At 36.1% G+C, this 15,729-nt stretch overlaps 1 protein-coding gene across 5 annotated transcripts in view; it reads right to left on the minus strand.

Annotated features, from left to right (window-relative positions):
* Positions 1 to 8,083: 8,083 nt before the first annotated feature.
* LOC140497226 (phospholipid-transporting ATPase ABCA3-like) overlaps positions 8,084 to 15,729 on the minus strand; it is a 309,351-nt gene continuing 301,705 nt past the window's right edge. For all 5 annotated transcript variants that reach the window (XM_072597909.1, XM_072597910.1, XM_072597908.1 and 2 more), the window contains exons 30-31: positions 9,004 to 9,077; positions 8,084 to 8,343 (exon numbers count right to left, since the gene is read on the minus strand). In XM_072597909.1, coding sequence (XP_072454010.1) covers positions 8,224 to 8,343; positions 9,004 to 9,077 — 194 coding nt within the window. In that variant the 3' untranslated portion in view covers positions 8,084 to 8,223. The remainder of the gene's footprint in view (positions 8,344 to 9,003; positions 9,078 to 15,729) is intronic.

Below are 15,729 nucleotides of genomic sequence, written 5' to 3' on the forward strand. Positions count from 1 at the left end.
TGGCTCTTACTGTGTTCTCCTACCTCTGTTCACTTAACATCAGTTCATACAAATTTTTTCCAGTGTTTTTCTGAAGTCCACCTGTTCGCCATTAGCAAACAGTATTCCATTATAATCATGTACCATAACATGTTCAGCCATTCCCTAGTTGATGGAGATTTCCAGTTCTTGGCCACCACAAAAAGAGCCACTATAAATATTTTTGTATATGTGGGTCCTTTTCCCATTTTTATGATCTCTTTGGGATGCAGCCCTAGAAGTATTATTGCTGGATCAAAGGGTATACACATTTTTGTAGCCCTTTGGGTATAGTTCCAAATTGCTCTCCAGAATGTTGAATCAGTTCACAGCTCTACTAACAATGAATTAGTGTTACAACTCTCCCACATCTTCTCCAACATTTATCATTTTCCTGTTTGTCATGTTAGCCAATCTGATAAGGGTGATGTGATACTTTAGAATTGTTTTGGTTTGTACCTCTAATCAATAGTGATTTAGAGCATTTTTTCATATGACATTAGATAGCTTTAATTTCTTCCTCTGAAAACTGCCTATTTGTATCCTTTTATCAGTTGGAGAGTGACTTGTATTCTTGTAAACTTGACTCAGTTCTCCATATATTTTAGAAATGTGACCTTTATCACAGACAATAGATCTAAAGATTCTTTTCCCAGTTTTCTGTTTCCCTCCCAATCTTGGTTGCATTGGCTTTGTTTGTGCAGAAACTTTGCAATGTAATGTAGTCAAAGTTATCCATTTTGCATCTCGTAATATTCTCTATCTCTTGTTTGGTCATAAATTCCTCCATTCTTTATAAATCTGACAAACTATTCCTTACTCCCCTAGTTTGTTTATAATATCAGCCTCTATACCTAGATTGTGTACACATTTGGACTTTATTTTGGTATATGGTGTTAGGCATTGGTCTATGCCCAGTTTCCACCACACTGTTTTCCAATTTTACCAGTGGTTTTTGTCAAACAGTGAGTTCTTATCCCAGAAGCTGGGGTCCTTGGGTTTATCAAACAGTAGACTGCTATCTATAGTCCTTGACTTCTGTGTTTTGTGTATGAATCCTATTTCACTGATCAACCCTCTGTTTCTTAGACCGTACCAAGTGATTTTGATGATTGCTGCCTTGTAATACAATGAAAGATCTGATATGGCTAAGCCACCTTCCCTAGTGTTTCTTTTCATTAATTCCCTTGATATTCTGGACCTTTTGTTCTTCCAGATGAATTTTGATATTATTTTTTCTAGCTCTAAAAAATACTTTTTTGGTAGTTTGATTGATATGGCACTTAATAAGTAAATTAATTTAGGTAGAATTGTCATTTTTCTTATATTAGCTTGGCCTATCCAAGAGCAACTGATGTTTTTCCAATTATTTAGATCTGATTTTATTTGTGTGAAAAGTGTTTTGGAATTGTATTTGTATAGTCGCTGGGTTTGTTTTTGCAGGTAGACACCAAAATATTTCATAGTGTCTACAATAGCTTTAAATAAGATTTCTTTTTCTATTTCTTGCTATTGGGCTTTGTTAGATATGTAGAAATGAAGATGATTTATGTGGGTTTATTTTGTATTCTGCTACTTTGCTAAAGCTGTTTATTATTTCAAGTAGGGTTTTTACTTGATTCTCTGGGTTTCTCTAAGTATATCATCATATCGTCTGCAAAGAGTGATAACTTAGTTTCTTCTTTGCCTATTCTAATTCCTTCTATTTCATTTTCTTCTCTTAGTGCTAAAGCTAACATTTCTAATACCATATTGGATAACAGTGGTGATAATGGACATCCTTCTTTCACCCCTGATCTTATTGGAAATGCATCTAGCTTATCGCCATTACATATTATAATTGCTTATGGTTTTAGGCAGGTGCTACTTGTTCTTTCAAGGCAGGCTCCATTTATTTCTATGCTTTTCTTCAGTGTTTTCAGTAGGAATGGGTCTTGTATTTTGTGAAAAACTTTTTCTGCATCTATTGAGATAATCATATAGTTTCTATTAGTTTTCTTGTTGATGTGATCAATTATGCTGATAGTTTTCCTAATAGTGAATAAGTCCTTCATTCCTGGTATGAATCTTACCTGATCAAAGTGCATTATTTTCACAATAAGTTGCTGTAATCATTTTGCTGATATCTTATTTAAAATTTTTGCATCTATATTCATTAGGGAAATTAATTTATAATTTTCTTTCTGTGTTTTGGATCTTCCCAGTTTAGGTATCAGCACCATATTTGTATCATAAAAAGAATGTTCCCAGATTTGGTATCCCTGTCAGTAGACTGACTTATCTATTTTATAAAATAGATTCTAAGGGAACTTTTCAAGATTTTATAGAGATGCAACAACATCCTCACTGCTTATATCACCTTGAATCTTTTGGAATAGTAAATGACAAAATATAATCTTAAAAATAACTAAGATTTTTGCCTAGACTAGATTAACTGACCTGGATATGCTTCCTATCATCTTCATGCACACTGAAAACATGATTAACACTATGTGAGAGTCTTATGACATGATGTATGTGAATGCCAGATAGACTTCCAGTCACCTCAGATGAGACAAATAGATGATACCAAGCTGAACTATATGGTCAAGTGTCTTCAATTTTTAAAAATTAGGTGTGCTAGGGTTTGGTTTCTTTTTTGGTTGTTTGTTTGTTTTATAAAGAGGTATCAGAAGTTCTATTCTGATTTACTGATACCCTTTGCCACAACCTCCCATGAGGAGACTGAGTCTACATAGAAATCTATCAATAGAAAAAAATACCCTCTAACCCTCCTGGAAAATTTATCTAAGCCCTGATAACCATCAATATTTATTTCCACTATCAGGGACATCAGATATGGACTCACATATCTTACAACATACTTTACCCCCCTTTGAAACTAGATACCTCTGCTTACTTTCTGACAGGGACTGTGTAAAAAGAAGATTGAAATGGACACACTAACCTGCACTGCACAATCCAGAACCTTCTGAACGCTAAACTACATGGCAATCAGACATGAGTTAACCCCTTTTCCTATAACCCCTAACTTAATAATGCAATTTGGGGTATATCCCAAGTATTAATCTCTATATTGTGCTTTTAGTCATTTTCCTTGTCCTTCAGTTCATAAACAGAATTCTACATCCCTAGGCCAGCAACACAATCTAACTGTTCCCTCTAACTTCAGTTACAAGTACTTTGTATTTATGCAGCTATTGGAGATATTATTGAGTAAGGCCATAAAACCTTCAGAGGGGGAGTATTGAGTGATAGAGAGAGGGATCTTTTATCTTCCCTTTCTTGACATGAGATTGCATCTTTAAATTAGTCTCCATTTTAGTGTAAAAAAAATTCATTCCCCTGTATAGCAAGATAGTTAGGATCTATATATCACTTTAAAGTTTGCAAAGCCCATTTACAAATAGCTCATGTTATTCTTACAAGAACCCTGGGAGGTAGGTGCTATTATCCCCCTTTTACAGATAAAGAAGCTGAGGTGGACAGCAGTTAAGTGACTTGTCCAGGGTCACACAGTGAGTATGTGTCTGAAGTCAAATGGTTTATCTAATTTATATCCAGCTCTGTCCATTTGCAAAACTTTTCACAATATTTTCTTATCACCAGTGTCATTGGTATAGTGAGACTTTACAAGATGTAAAACCATATCTGAGATGTAAAATGCATACTCTGTCTTTATCTCCTCCAGTGGAATAGTTTTACCTTGTACTTAACAATTTGTTATCCAGCATAAATGCCTTTGTCATTTTTTATCTTCTTCATTGTATTCTGTATATGCTAGTAAGAACAAAGCTTTTCATCAGAATTTCTTTGGCTTATAGAGAGAGCTATGAGTCAATAGGCTTCTCCCTGCCATGGAGTATAACAAAGTGAATAAAGCTTCTTTTTGCTTTGTAGTGTAACGTTTGAGTTTTTTTTTTTTACTCCCTCAATGATTGCTTAATGAAAAGGATAACTTCCTAAAAACCAGAGTTCTTCAAAAATAAAATGCAGTGCTGCATCACCAAGGCAATATTTTCAGCACCAGCAGTAACTATGAATATACTGGTGTAGATCTAATTACAAAGTATAACGGACTCTTCACATAGAAGGCAGAAGCAAAAACATTTTTTCAGACACCAGGAAGCCAAATCCCTCATAGTAACCAAGAAGTAAATACACATTAGCACTACAGGGGACAAAACCATTCCCAAGCCTTAACCCTGCCCCCCTGCTGGGGCCTTCCCACAAGTAAACACAAGACTGTGTGTCTGCCTGTGTCCTCTCCCACCCCAACCGCTCTCACCAACTTCCTCCTAGTTCTGCTCCACCCTTCCTGTTCACCCATTCAGCAAGCTCCTCCCACCACATGTGACTTAGGCTTCCATGTGATTTAAGCAGGTCACATGGGCCTATTAATGAATGGGAAAGATCTCATTTAAATTAAGGTCTTCAAAGATCACTTTTTGAGTTTGTTATAGAAGAGATTTTAGTCATATCTTCCCCATTCTATGCTTATACTGTAATTTCTGTTTTAAAATGCAGAATTTTCTATTTCTATTAAGTTGCATCATATGGTATTGCATTCATTTAGCTGACAATTAGATGAAGGTGCTGATTTTCAAGAACATATTGAAATCTCACAGTTTTGATAAAACCCACTATTTCAAGTACTAGGATAAGGCCTATTTGGGGATAAATAACAATGACCTGCTGAGAAAACTGGAAAGTGGTCTGGTAGAAATTGAGTTTAGACTAAGATCTCACATAGTAAACTCCAACAAGCTCCCAGTGAGAGTAGGGACTAGATGGAAAAGGTCACCCCATAAATATATTGCAGGCAAAGGCAAGGAGATTTTTTTTTTACAGCTATGGAAGAGGGAAAAGTTATTAATTAAGGGATAGAGATAATGGAGATAAAATGTAAAGTTTTGATTGCACAAAATTAAAAAGTTTTGGCACAAACTAAATCAATGCAGTTAAAATTAGAAGGGAAAAATCTTAGTACCAAACTGCTATGGTAAAGATGTAATATTCAAGATAAACAGGGAATTGATGAAAATATTTAAAAACAAAAGTCATTCCCTGTAGATAAATGACCACATGATAAGAAAATGGGACTCACTTGAAAAGACCCTGATGCTGAGAAAGACTGAAGGGAAAAGGAAAAAGGATGGCAGAAGATAAGATGGACAGATAGTATCATAGAATCAACAAATTTGAACTTGGACAGACTTTGATAATGGATATGCTATAGTGCACAGGGTCATGAGGAGTCAAATATGACTGAGGGACAACAACATAAGAGAAAAGATCTTAGAAAGACTTGAGAACTCTGATTCATTCAATAACAGTCATGGCTTCACAAGGCTGATGATGAATTATGACTGAAATGATGAGCTAGAGTTGCGGAATGAGTCCTGTGTTTTCTAACATTACCATATTGGCCATATTCATTTGCTATGAGGGAGGGTAGGGATTGCCTGGAGTAGGTAACAGTAATAATGAAGACAAAAAAAAAAAAAAAGGGACAGGAAAGAAAAGAAAAGAGAATCAATGAAGCAATTATAAAACACATCAAAAAATGGACAGAAGTCCAGAGAGACACAGAAAAAGCAAAAAGGTATTTGAATTACTGTTAAATTTATCATGTACTTAAAAGCAAACTATAGATAATAGAAATTCGTAGTTTCATATACAATTCTCTTTTTCTGTACTTTGTGTATGGAAATGGTCACTTTTGTTGATCTCTATCAAGTTCATAATAAAAAAATCAAAGTACTGTTTTTTCCCCTACTTTGTGGGGTGGGATTTTTCTTAATCTGTATCTTTAGATATTTTATCTAACTCCATAAATGAAGAACAGGCTCTTTTTTGCTTGTATGTAGCTGATAGCAGTTGGCTTCCCTTCTCTCCCTATTCATTTCATGATATAACTGACTTTATTTCTCCACTGACCCAGGGAGAGACAGTTAAGGGGTAAAGGCTGCATCTGGGTTAAGAATTTCAGAGTTCATCATCTTGGAGTGATACTGCAAAAGAATTCAACTTGAAAGGTGAGAAGACAACCTTCTAGGCAACTCCCTAGGAATAGTACATTTTGGTTGGAGCACTGACTACTGGTTGTAGAGAACTGAGGTATAAGTTAGGGGATAGAGAATACTAAATATTTCAGCGAGGGATGGCTAGGTGGCATAGTGGATAGAGCCCCAGATCTGGACTCAGGAGGACCTGAATTCTAATCCAGCCTCAGACACTTGACACTTACTAGCTGTATGACCCTGGGCAAGTCACTTAACCCCAATTGCCTCACCAAAAAAAATATTTCAAGGATCCACGATTTCTTCAAACTAAGAGAATATTCTTTCCACTGATGCAGATGCCAACTTCTACTCTTTAGAAGAGTCTTCATGAATAGCTGTGACTAAAAGCATTAATTATCTAGTACATGATCCTTTGGTGATGAAGTTTTCCAGACTTAGCTCTCTGAACTCAGATGTCCAATATGGAGTCTGTTGCTAGGCCTGCAAACAGTACTTTTTGGCTTAATTGGATCTGCCAGAATCTGCACTTCAGGAACCCAGGGTCACCTCCATGACAAGAGGCACTGAGAATAAATACTAAATAAATATAACCATTGTTTAAAAGAATAAGTGCATAGTGGGAAAAGATGGCTTGACTGTCATCAGCAATGCCTTCCTCTTTACCACCACACCTTCCTAAAGTTGCATGACTACCATCTTCTCAATTGTGTCTTATTCTCTAGTTATTTGGGCATATGTCATGATTCCTGGGCAGCTAGATAGCACAGTGGATAAAGTAGTGAACCTGATGTCAGGAAGACCTGATTTCATATCTGACCTCAGATGCTTATTAGCTGTGTGACTCTGGACAAATCACTTGTCGCTGTTTGCCTCAGTTTCCTCATCTGTAAAATGAGCTGGAGAAGGAAATGGTAAACCACTCCAGGATCTCTGCCAAGAAAACCCCAAACCCTATGGTCATGAAGAGTCAGATACGGTTGAAAAATGAACACGTTTTCCTAGTAGAATGTAAGTTCCCTAAGGACAGGGACCATGTCTTATGTAAACCTTCTATCTTGGTACCCAGCAGAGCTCTTTGGACTTTAGGAAGATTTATTGTGATGGTCAAAGTTGTGCCAGTGCCATGTACAAACTGAGAGCTGCTTTGAGGACTAGATGGAGGGCCATAAGCCATGAAAGACATGAAAAACCAAGGCTACCAAGACTTTGCCCTATTTTTCCTAGTTTTAAAGTCAGGACCTGGAAGAGAATACTTCTTTTCTGAACTATGGTGGAGAAGAATGATGATGACAATGTGTTGACACTGTTTTACATTTGTTTGTGGAATGCTTTCACTAATTCTTTGCTATTGTTTGCCTAGATTTTCAGCTAGCTCAATGGATAGCTACATCTGAGTTCAGCCTTAGTGGTTTTCAGTGTCTTTTTGGAATGGGGGCAGAGCTGTGTAAGGTATATTTATGAGGGAATATGGCCTGCAATATGAATCCAAGTTTGTGAAGTTCTGGTGCTTTTTGGCAAACAGGCAACTTGTTAATTAAATTGAATATTTACCTTTTAAGCCTGCTCTTAATGTTCACTTGACACTTTGAACTCCTCTATACCTCCTCATCTCGTGCAATCATTTTGTGAATTCATCTTTTTTTTCTGTATGAGGTTAGGGGGTGAGTGGGATGAAGCAGGATAGGACATGTGATTTGTCTTCAGATCTAGGAATGGCTCCAATAACTACTACCAAGACAGATTTATTCAAAGCCAACTGACCAGAGGGAGCTATTTTTATCATACCCAGAATGCAGGCATCTAACAGTGGGTTCACTCTTTCCTACCCTGACAATTGCTGCTTTTTCTCATCTCCTAGGCTATTTATGATGTGGAAATTGTAAAGATTTCACTGAAAAATATTAGGTTCAGAGCACTTCTGATTTCCCTTTTTACGCTTTGCTCACATCTGCAAGTAACCACTTGTACCTCCAGACACTCAACTTAATCTTCAGAACAGAAAATAAGTTCTCTATTACATTTACACAACAAAATAGAGATGTTTGTTGATGTTTTCTTTACTACATTTACACAACAAAATAGAGATGTGTTCCACCTATGCACCAGGTGTAATCAGCAGCTGTGGATAATGGGGAAGCCCAGTGGTACAACTTTTCATTACTCTTTTGCTTCTGTTGTTTCATTCTTCTTTCTCTTCTAGATTAGCAAAGCTCATGAAGACTTGCTCCAATGTAGTCTGACAGATGGAATAGTCCTCCAAATTGTATTCATCTTTGATGTCCTCCAGCATACCAAATACCTTTGGGGCAGCAGACAGAGTCACTGTAAGGTTCTGGAAGGACAAGGTAGAGGAGACCCAAGACCCTAGTTCTTCGGTGTGTATTAGGAGAAATTAGTATATATGTGATTGTGTTAGTAGGAAAGTAAGTGGAGCAGAGAAGTAAGGGAAAGTATTTCTTTCTCCATTCCCCACGTATGTCTTTGGAGTGAAATAACAGACGTTGAAGGGAGAGGCCAAAATAGAGGTATCAAACCTCAGAATTCTTTGGCAAGGCAGGCAGAATGAAAACTCCCTCAAAGTTTGTGTTCTTCCCATTTCCAGCTTTCTAGAAGAGTACATTCCTCCAAGTCATGAGGCACAGGACTTATTTATATTACAAGAGACTCAAGTCAGACCTATAGACTCCTTTTTGTGGAGGAGGGTTGTCTAGGGCTATAATTTGGTGTAGGAAACTCCCTCTACCAATACAACTATTCTGCAATTTACAGTCATTGATTGTTGCCTGGGAAAATTAAGGTCAAGAAATTTCAGTGGATAAAGCCATATTGGATGTCAGAGAAGAAACTCTAAAAGAATGGAATGATTTCAATTCAGAAAAGTGTCCCAAAGTTTCATATTACCCACCCACTATAAGGTTTTTTTTTTTCTCCTGTGGCATTCAGAGAGTTCTATACTCACTTTTGCCCAGCTCAGATTCTCACTGGGAATGTGGTACTGGACCATTCCTTGATGCTCTTGTATCATGGTACTTCCTGAGAAAAAGTAAGAAGTTCCTTGTAAGGGACAAGGTTGGGGGAAAGCATATCTTGGCAGATTAATTGTTTTTAGTCCAAAGTAATTATGGCTGTTAACCCAATTATTCACATTAAAGAAGAGAGAATATAATTGCAGAGAATTTAAAAAGTCTTTTTCCTTTGAAACTCATTATATGATTGATTTTTGCAGCAGTAGTAGATAAATTGTGGTTATATTTGACTCCTGATGACATACTCTTCATGAGATGAGAGAAGGCTGACTCTTCAATTTCAGGTACAATTTTCAGTAAGTGTGATAAGGAAGTGTAAATCAATCCTTACATCTTAATGAACCCCTATAAAAATATACAAGCCTTTTGAAAACCTATACATGCCATACAAATTTAAACAAACACAAAGTTCCAAGGGGATAGGCATTAGCTATTCTCTACTAACTGGGTGTGGCTCTAGAAAGGCCAACAAAGCTTTTGACTTATACAATGTTTTCTATAATGTCCATTTTTGTAGTATGTATGACTCATTTCTCATTATAGGTATAAGGATGTGGTTTTGCTTCTTAGATCTTTGTAAATGAAAGTTTTTATCTTGCCTCAATCTGAGGAATGCAAATGAATATTACTTGCTATAGAATATATATGTGCATATACATGTTTATTTTTGCCATGTTACTCTATAAGGGATTTTCTCCCTTATTAGGTTCTTCCAGGGTTAGAAGTTTATTCCCTTGCCATATGGAATCTGAGTTAGTTTTTAAAATGTGCAAGTCCAAGGGTGGTAGGCCAAAGAGACATAAATGAGCACTTCTAGAAGAACTTTGATTCATGACTCAAGAAAATAACCTAAGGTTATTCTCTTAGCATTTGCCAGATAATTGACATATATCCTATAAATGTTGTGGGGTTTTTTTTGCTTTTACTCTAAAATTTGTTGAGAATGTCTTTGCCTCTATCTCCAATAATAACTTCATCAGTAATTATCTATTAGGTCTCAGATAGCCCCATAGTACCTGGTATCAAAGATATGATCCTCTATTTTCCTCCATTAGCGTTGAGTAAATTGGAGAATGGTTCATTCTAATATGTCAATTCCCCTCAACCATTAAGCTGTGTTCAAAGATCCCAACACATACAGCAGGAAATTAAAGTGGCAAATAACACCTTGCTCTATCCAATTACCATCTTGGAACTCTTGAAAAACAGGGAGCACCTAACAAACATGCAATATATTTAACTTTTCCTATAAAAAAGGGAGAAACTGGGAAGTCATCTAAAAAGCTGCCACATCACTGCAGTCTGAAGAGCTGCCATTTCAATACTCCAATCTGGATACAGATTTAGAAGGCTGTAATATTCTATTTGCATATACATCTGAAGGTAAAGAATATCCTTTAATAGTATCCTTTCCACATGTAAGTCTTAAGCATGTATTTCTTTTTCCTTTTCCAAAAGGAGATGAGTAGGCTGCCACCTAATTTCTTACTTGGAAACACATTTACCACCAAATGAAGGATGTGAATTTGATGGGACCAGTGCTATGTAGGAACTTAACTAAATTGTTGACCTATGTCTCCACCTTACTCCTATCCCAAGACAGAGGTGACATATGGGGATTATGTTTATTCTTGCTCTTTTAGTGAAATAATTATCCCTTTTTAAAGTCAGTTGATATTAAGTGGTTAAAGGAAACAGGAATGCTGGCTGCTGGGCCCCTAAAATAGGGGGTGGAGTGGGAAACACAGCCAATAGGATTGCAGAGAAAGGAAAACCCCCCAAACTCCTCAAGGTGCCCTAGAAATCAGAGGAGAGATGTGGACTGCTTGGCTCTGAGAAAGAAAAGCCAGAATCAACCATGTTACATCATAATGAGATTTGATTTGCAGTGTCAATCCCTGATCATTTCTCCATAGAAAATCTGTCACCTGAAAAGTCCCAATCCTTAAGACTTATCCTTGCTTTTTGGTATGTCTGCATGCTTTGAGGCTTAAAGTGAATGGAAGCCATCTAGGGTCTCTTGCATTCATCCTTTTCTTATCATTCCTATCATCTTTCCCTTATTTAACAGCCTTATTTAAAAGTTCCTCAAATTCAAGAATCCCTCATTCCAATTGCTGCTAATTTATCCCCATTCCTGGATTGTGTTCCTTCCTCACCTGTACCCTCTTAAAATTCCTTGAAGGAACAACTTCTATACGACAATCCACAGCTAGTTGTTTATTTTTCTCCTGTTTGCCAGTGCTCTCTTTTGTCAAATTATTTTATGCTGACTTATCTGTGTAAGTGCTGTGTTCCTTCAGTAGGATACAATCTTTGAGGGAGAAACAATATTAACTTGTCTTCATTGCCTTGTCATTTAGCAAAATGCCTTGGACATAGTATGTACTTAATAAAAGCCTGGGTTTTTCGCTTTTGTTCTGTAGAGCATGTTCTAGACTCATTACAAATTTCAAAAGAAATATGAATAGTAATAGAAGTATTACTGCATGGTGGTTTTCTGGGAGAATAAAAACTTTCCATTTTATTTCCATTATTCTTTCTAATACTGTCTAAAGATTTTTGACTTTATTGGGCCAATGTCTTCACAGTAGACTCTACAATGACTTTTGTGTATCATTCCTGTATTATAGTTCAGAGCCTATAATTAAACCAGAATACTCTATATTACTTTTCCCTCAATCCCTTCCCCTGCAATTGGACAAATTAAGTCCAAGGCTTATTTGTTAAACACCTATTGTATGAAAGGATCTGTGCTGGGCGCTGGGGATATAACAACACAACTAGAACATCCTTTGCCTTCAAGGTAGCTTATGTTCTACTGAGGGGATACAACATGTATACATGTAGGTAGTGATAAATTAATTTCAATAATGAGAGAAGGATAATGCCCTGAGGGATTAGAAAAGTTTTAGGAAACGTGCTTTCAAGGAATCTGGGAATTCTGCTTGATGGAGGTTATCAGAGTATCTGAGGAACATAGTGGGAAGACCAGTGATGAAATGTTATGTACAAGGAAAGTGAGGATGACAGATTGGTGAGAAGGGAGAATATGGTAAGGGGAATAATATGAAATAAGATTGGATTATGTATAGTTTTAAATGCCAGGCTAAGAAGATTGCATTTTATCCTTGAGTTACTAGTGAGTCATTGAAGATTTTGAGCAAGGGTATTGGTATTAAAAATCAAAGGACTTGGTTTCAAATCTTGTCACTTATTACATCTATTATCTTGGATAAGTCATTTAACCTTCTTAAAATTCAGTTCCTTCATCTATAAAATGAGATGGTTGGAGTAGATGGCTTCTAAGGTCCCATTCAGTTTTACATTCATGATCTTATAAAGGGTTGACGTAGTGAGATATGTATTTCAAGAATCCTAATTGTGTAGAGGATGTATTGGATGAGGGATAGAGGAGATAAGAATAAAAACTCAAGAGGCAATTGCAAGATATCAGACAAGACAGGTGCTGAACTGTGTAGAAGGGGGTGGATCCAAGATATGTTTTTGAGGTGGGATTGATAAGACATTGCAATAGAAGGGATATCAGGGATGAAAAAGACTGAAAGAGTAATGAGTTAAATCTGAAAGACCATTTACTCCAAACTTCTTATTTAGAGACAAGGAAAAGGAGAAGTGGAGCTAAGATGGCAGAATAAAGGGAGCATTTTGATTCTTAAAACATTCTCTGCTAAACAACTTTAAAATAATGTGTCAAATTAAATTCTAAAATTGCATAACCAAAAAAAGTCAGAGTGAGACATTTTTCCAGTCTAGGACAAGTTAAGGAGGTCAGAAGGAGAGGTCTGTGGAACTGGGATGGGGACTGGCTGGGAGCACAGCATGGCAGCAGCACCAGTTGTAGGCTTTGAAGGCATGGGAGATTACAGAAGCAGTAGCAAGAATGTGAGCTCTCACCATCCAGAGACAGTAAGGAATTTGAACACCATCTGAAAGAGATCTCAGGGAACCCTTGTGTTAGCACTAGGCACAGGAATAGGCACTATTTGGCAACTTCATTATCACCTAGTTCTTGGTTGCAGTTCCAGGGAAGAAAGGCATTATTGTGGTAAGAGAGTAAGGACTAGAATTCAGATAAGGAGAACAAATGACTAAGTCTCTTTCTGATTTGGAAATACCCGGAACTTGCAGGTTCCCAGAACTAGCTATGAAAAGAACTAGTTAAAAAAAAAGCTTGAAGATTAGAACAGTGATCCCCTGCCCCAGGTGAGCAGAGTTCAACTTTAACATAAAGCTCAAAGTCAAGAAATTGGCTGGACACAAGAGCAAAGAACAAAAAGAACATGAGAATAAAAACAAGACAATGAAATTGAAGCAAAGTCTAAGAGAATAAAATGTGAATTGGACACAAGTCCAACAAGAATTCATAGGAGTTAAAGGGATAAAAAGGAATAAAAATTATTTAAAAAATTAAAGTAATAATGAAAAAATGGTAAAAGAGATGAGAGCAATGCAAGAAAATTATGAAAAGAAAATTAACAGCCTGGTAAAAAGGTACAAATATACTATAAAAAATGGCTTCTTAAAATAACAGAATTGGCCAAGTAGTAAAAGAGGTACAAAACTCCAATAAAGAAAATAACTCCTTAAAAATTAGAATTGGGCAAATGGAGGCTAATGACTCCATGAGACATCAATAAACAATAAAACAAAGTCAAAAGAATAAAAAAATAGAAGAAAATGTGAGATAATTCATCAGAAAAACAACTAACCCGGGGAAGTGATAAAGAAGAGATAATTTAAGAATTATTGGACTACCTGAAAGCCATGATCAAAAAAGAGCCCATACATCATATTTCATGAAATTATAAAGGATACCTTAACATCAGAGGCAGAATAGAAATCAAAAGAATCAGAAATTCACTAGCTGATATTCCAAAATGAAAACTCCAGGAATTTTACCCAAATCCCAGAGTTCACAGATCAAAGGAGAAAATATTTCAAGGAGCCAGAAAGAAACCATTCAAATATCATGAAGCTACAGTCAGAATCACAGAAGATTTAACAGCTACCACATTAAAGCAAAGGGCTTAGAATATGATACTCCAGAATACAAAGGAGGTAGGATTGCAACCAAGAATAACTGACTCAGCAAAACTGAGCATAATCTTTTGGAGAAAAAAATTGTACAATTAGTGAAATAGAGGCCTTTCTTGTATTTCTGATGAAAAGACCAGAGCTGAATAGGACGTCTGATATTCATACACCAAGAATGAGAGGAGCATAAAAAGGTAAACATGAATGAGAACATAGGAGCAATTTAAGGTTGTTAAACTGTTTACATTCCTATATGGGAAAGATTATACATTTAATACCTAAGAATTTTACCATCATTAGGGTAATTTGAAGGAGTCTGCTTAGACAGAGGGCATGAATGTGAATCTATTATGTTGAGATAATCTCAAAAGACGAATGGAAGTCTGAGAGAGAGGGATGCACTTGGGAGAAGAGAGAAAGATGAGAAATCATGAGAAAAATCATCTCACGTAAAAGAGGTATATAAGGAAAAGTTTTTATAATGAAGGAGAAAATTATAGGGCAGGGAAGAGAGCAATTCTTGAAGCTCATTATTATATGTACTTGTCCATAAAAGGAAGAACACACACACACATACATACACATACATATACATTCACTTTGGTATAGTAATCCATCTAAAATGAGAGAGAGAGAGAGAGAGAGAGAGAGAGAGAGAGAGAGAGAGAGAGAGAGAGAGAGGGAGGGAGGGAGGGAGGAAGAGAGAGAGAGTAAGAGAGAGAGACAGAGAGAGAGAAGAAAATATGATGGAGGGAAATTGACACTTAGCAATTATAACTGTGAATGTGAATGGGATGAACTCACCTATAAAATGGGAGTGGATAGCAGAATGGATTAAAAACCAGAATCCAACAATATTTTGCTTACAAGAAACACACTAGAACCAGAAACATGCACACAGAGTTAAATTAAAAGGCTGAAGCAGAATTTATTATGCTTCAGCTGAAACAAAAAAGGCAGGAATAGCAATCTTGATTTCAGACAAAGCAAAAATAAACTTAATTAAAAGAGATAACCAGGGAAACTTCATTGTACTAGAAGGGACTACAGACAAGCATTATCAATACCTAATATATATGCAACGAGGCAGAACATACAAATTCTTAAAGGAAAAATTAAATGAATTACAGGAGGAAAAACACAGTAAAACTATTTTAGTGGGGAACCTCAATTTACTCTTCCCAGAACTAAATCAATCGAACCATAAAATAAGCAAAAAAGGAGTTCAGGAGATAAATAGGATTTTAGAAAAAGCTTGATATAATAGATCTCTGGAGAAAACTGAATAGGAATAGAAAGAAATATAGCTTTTTCTCATCTGTAGATGGCACTTTCACAAGACACTAACACTAAAAAATGATCATGTATTCAGGCATAAAAACCTTATACACAAATGCAAGAAAGCAGAAATACTAAATGTACCTTTTCAAATCATAATGCAATAAAATTACATTCAGTAAAGGACCTTGGAATCATTGATTAAAAATTAAATGGAAATAAATCGAATCCTAATTAACAAATAGGTCAAAGAACAAATCATAAAAATAATGTGTAATTTCATTAAGATCAAGACAACAATGAGACAACATACTAAAATTTGT

This window comes from Notamacropus eugenii, chromosome 3 (assembly GCF_028372415.1).
Source record: "Notamacropus eugenii isolate mMacEug1 chromosome 3, mMacEug1.pri_v2, whole genome shotgun sequence".
Classification (NCBI taxonomy): Eukaryota; Metazoa; Chordata; class Mammalia; order Diprotodontia; family Macropodidae; genus Notamacropus; species Notamacropus eugenii.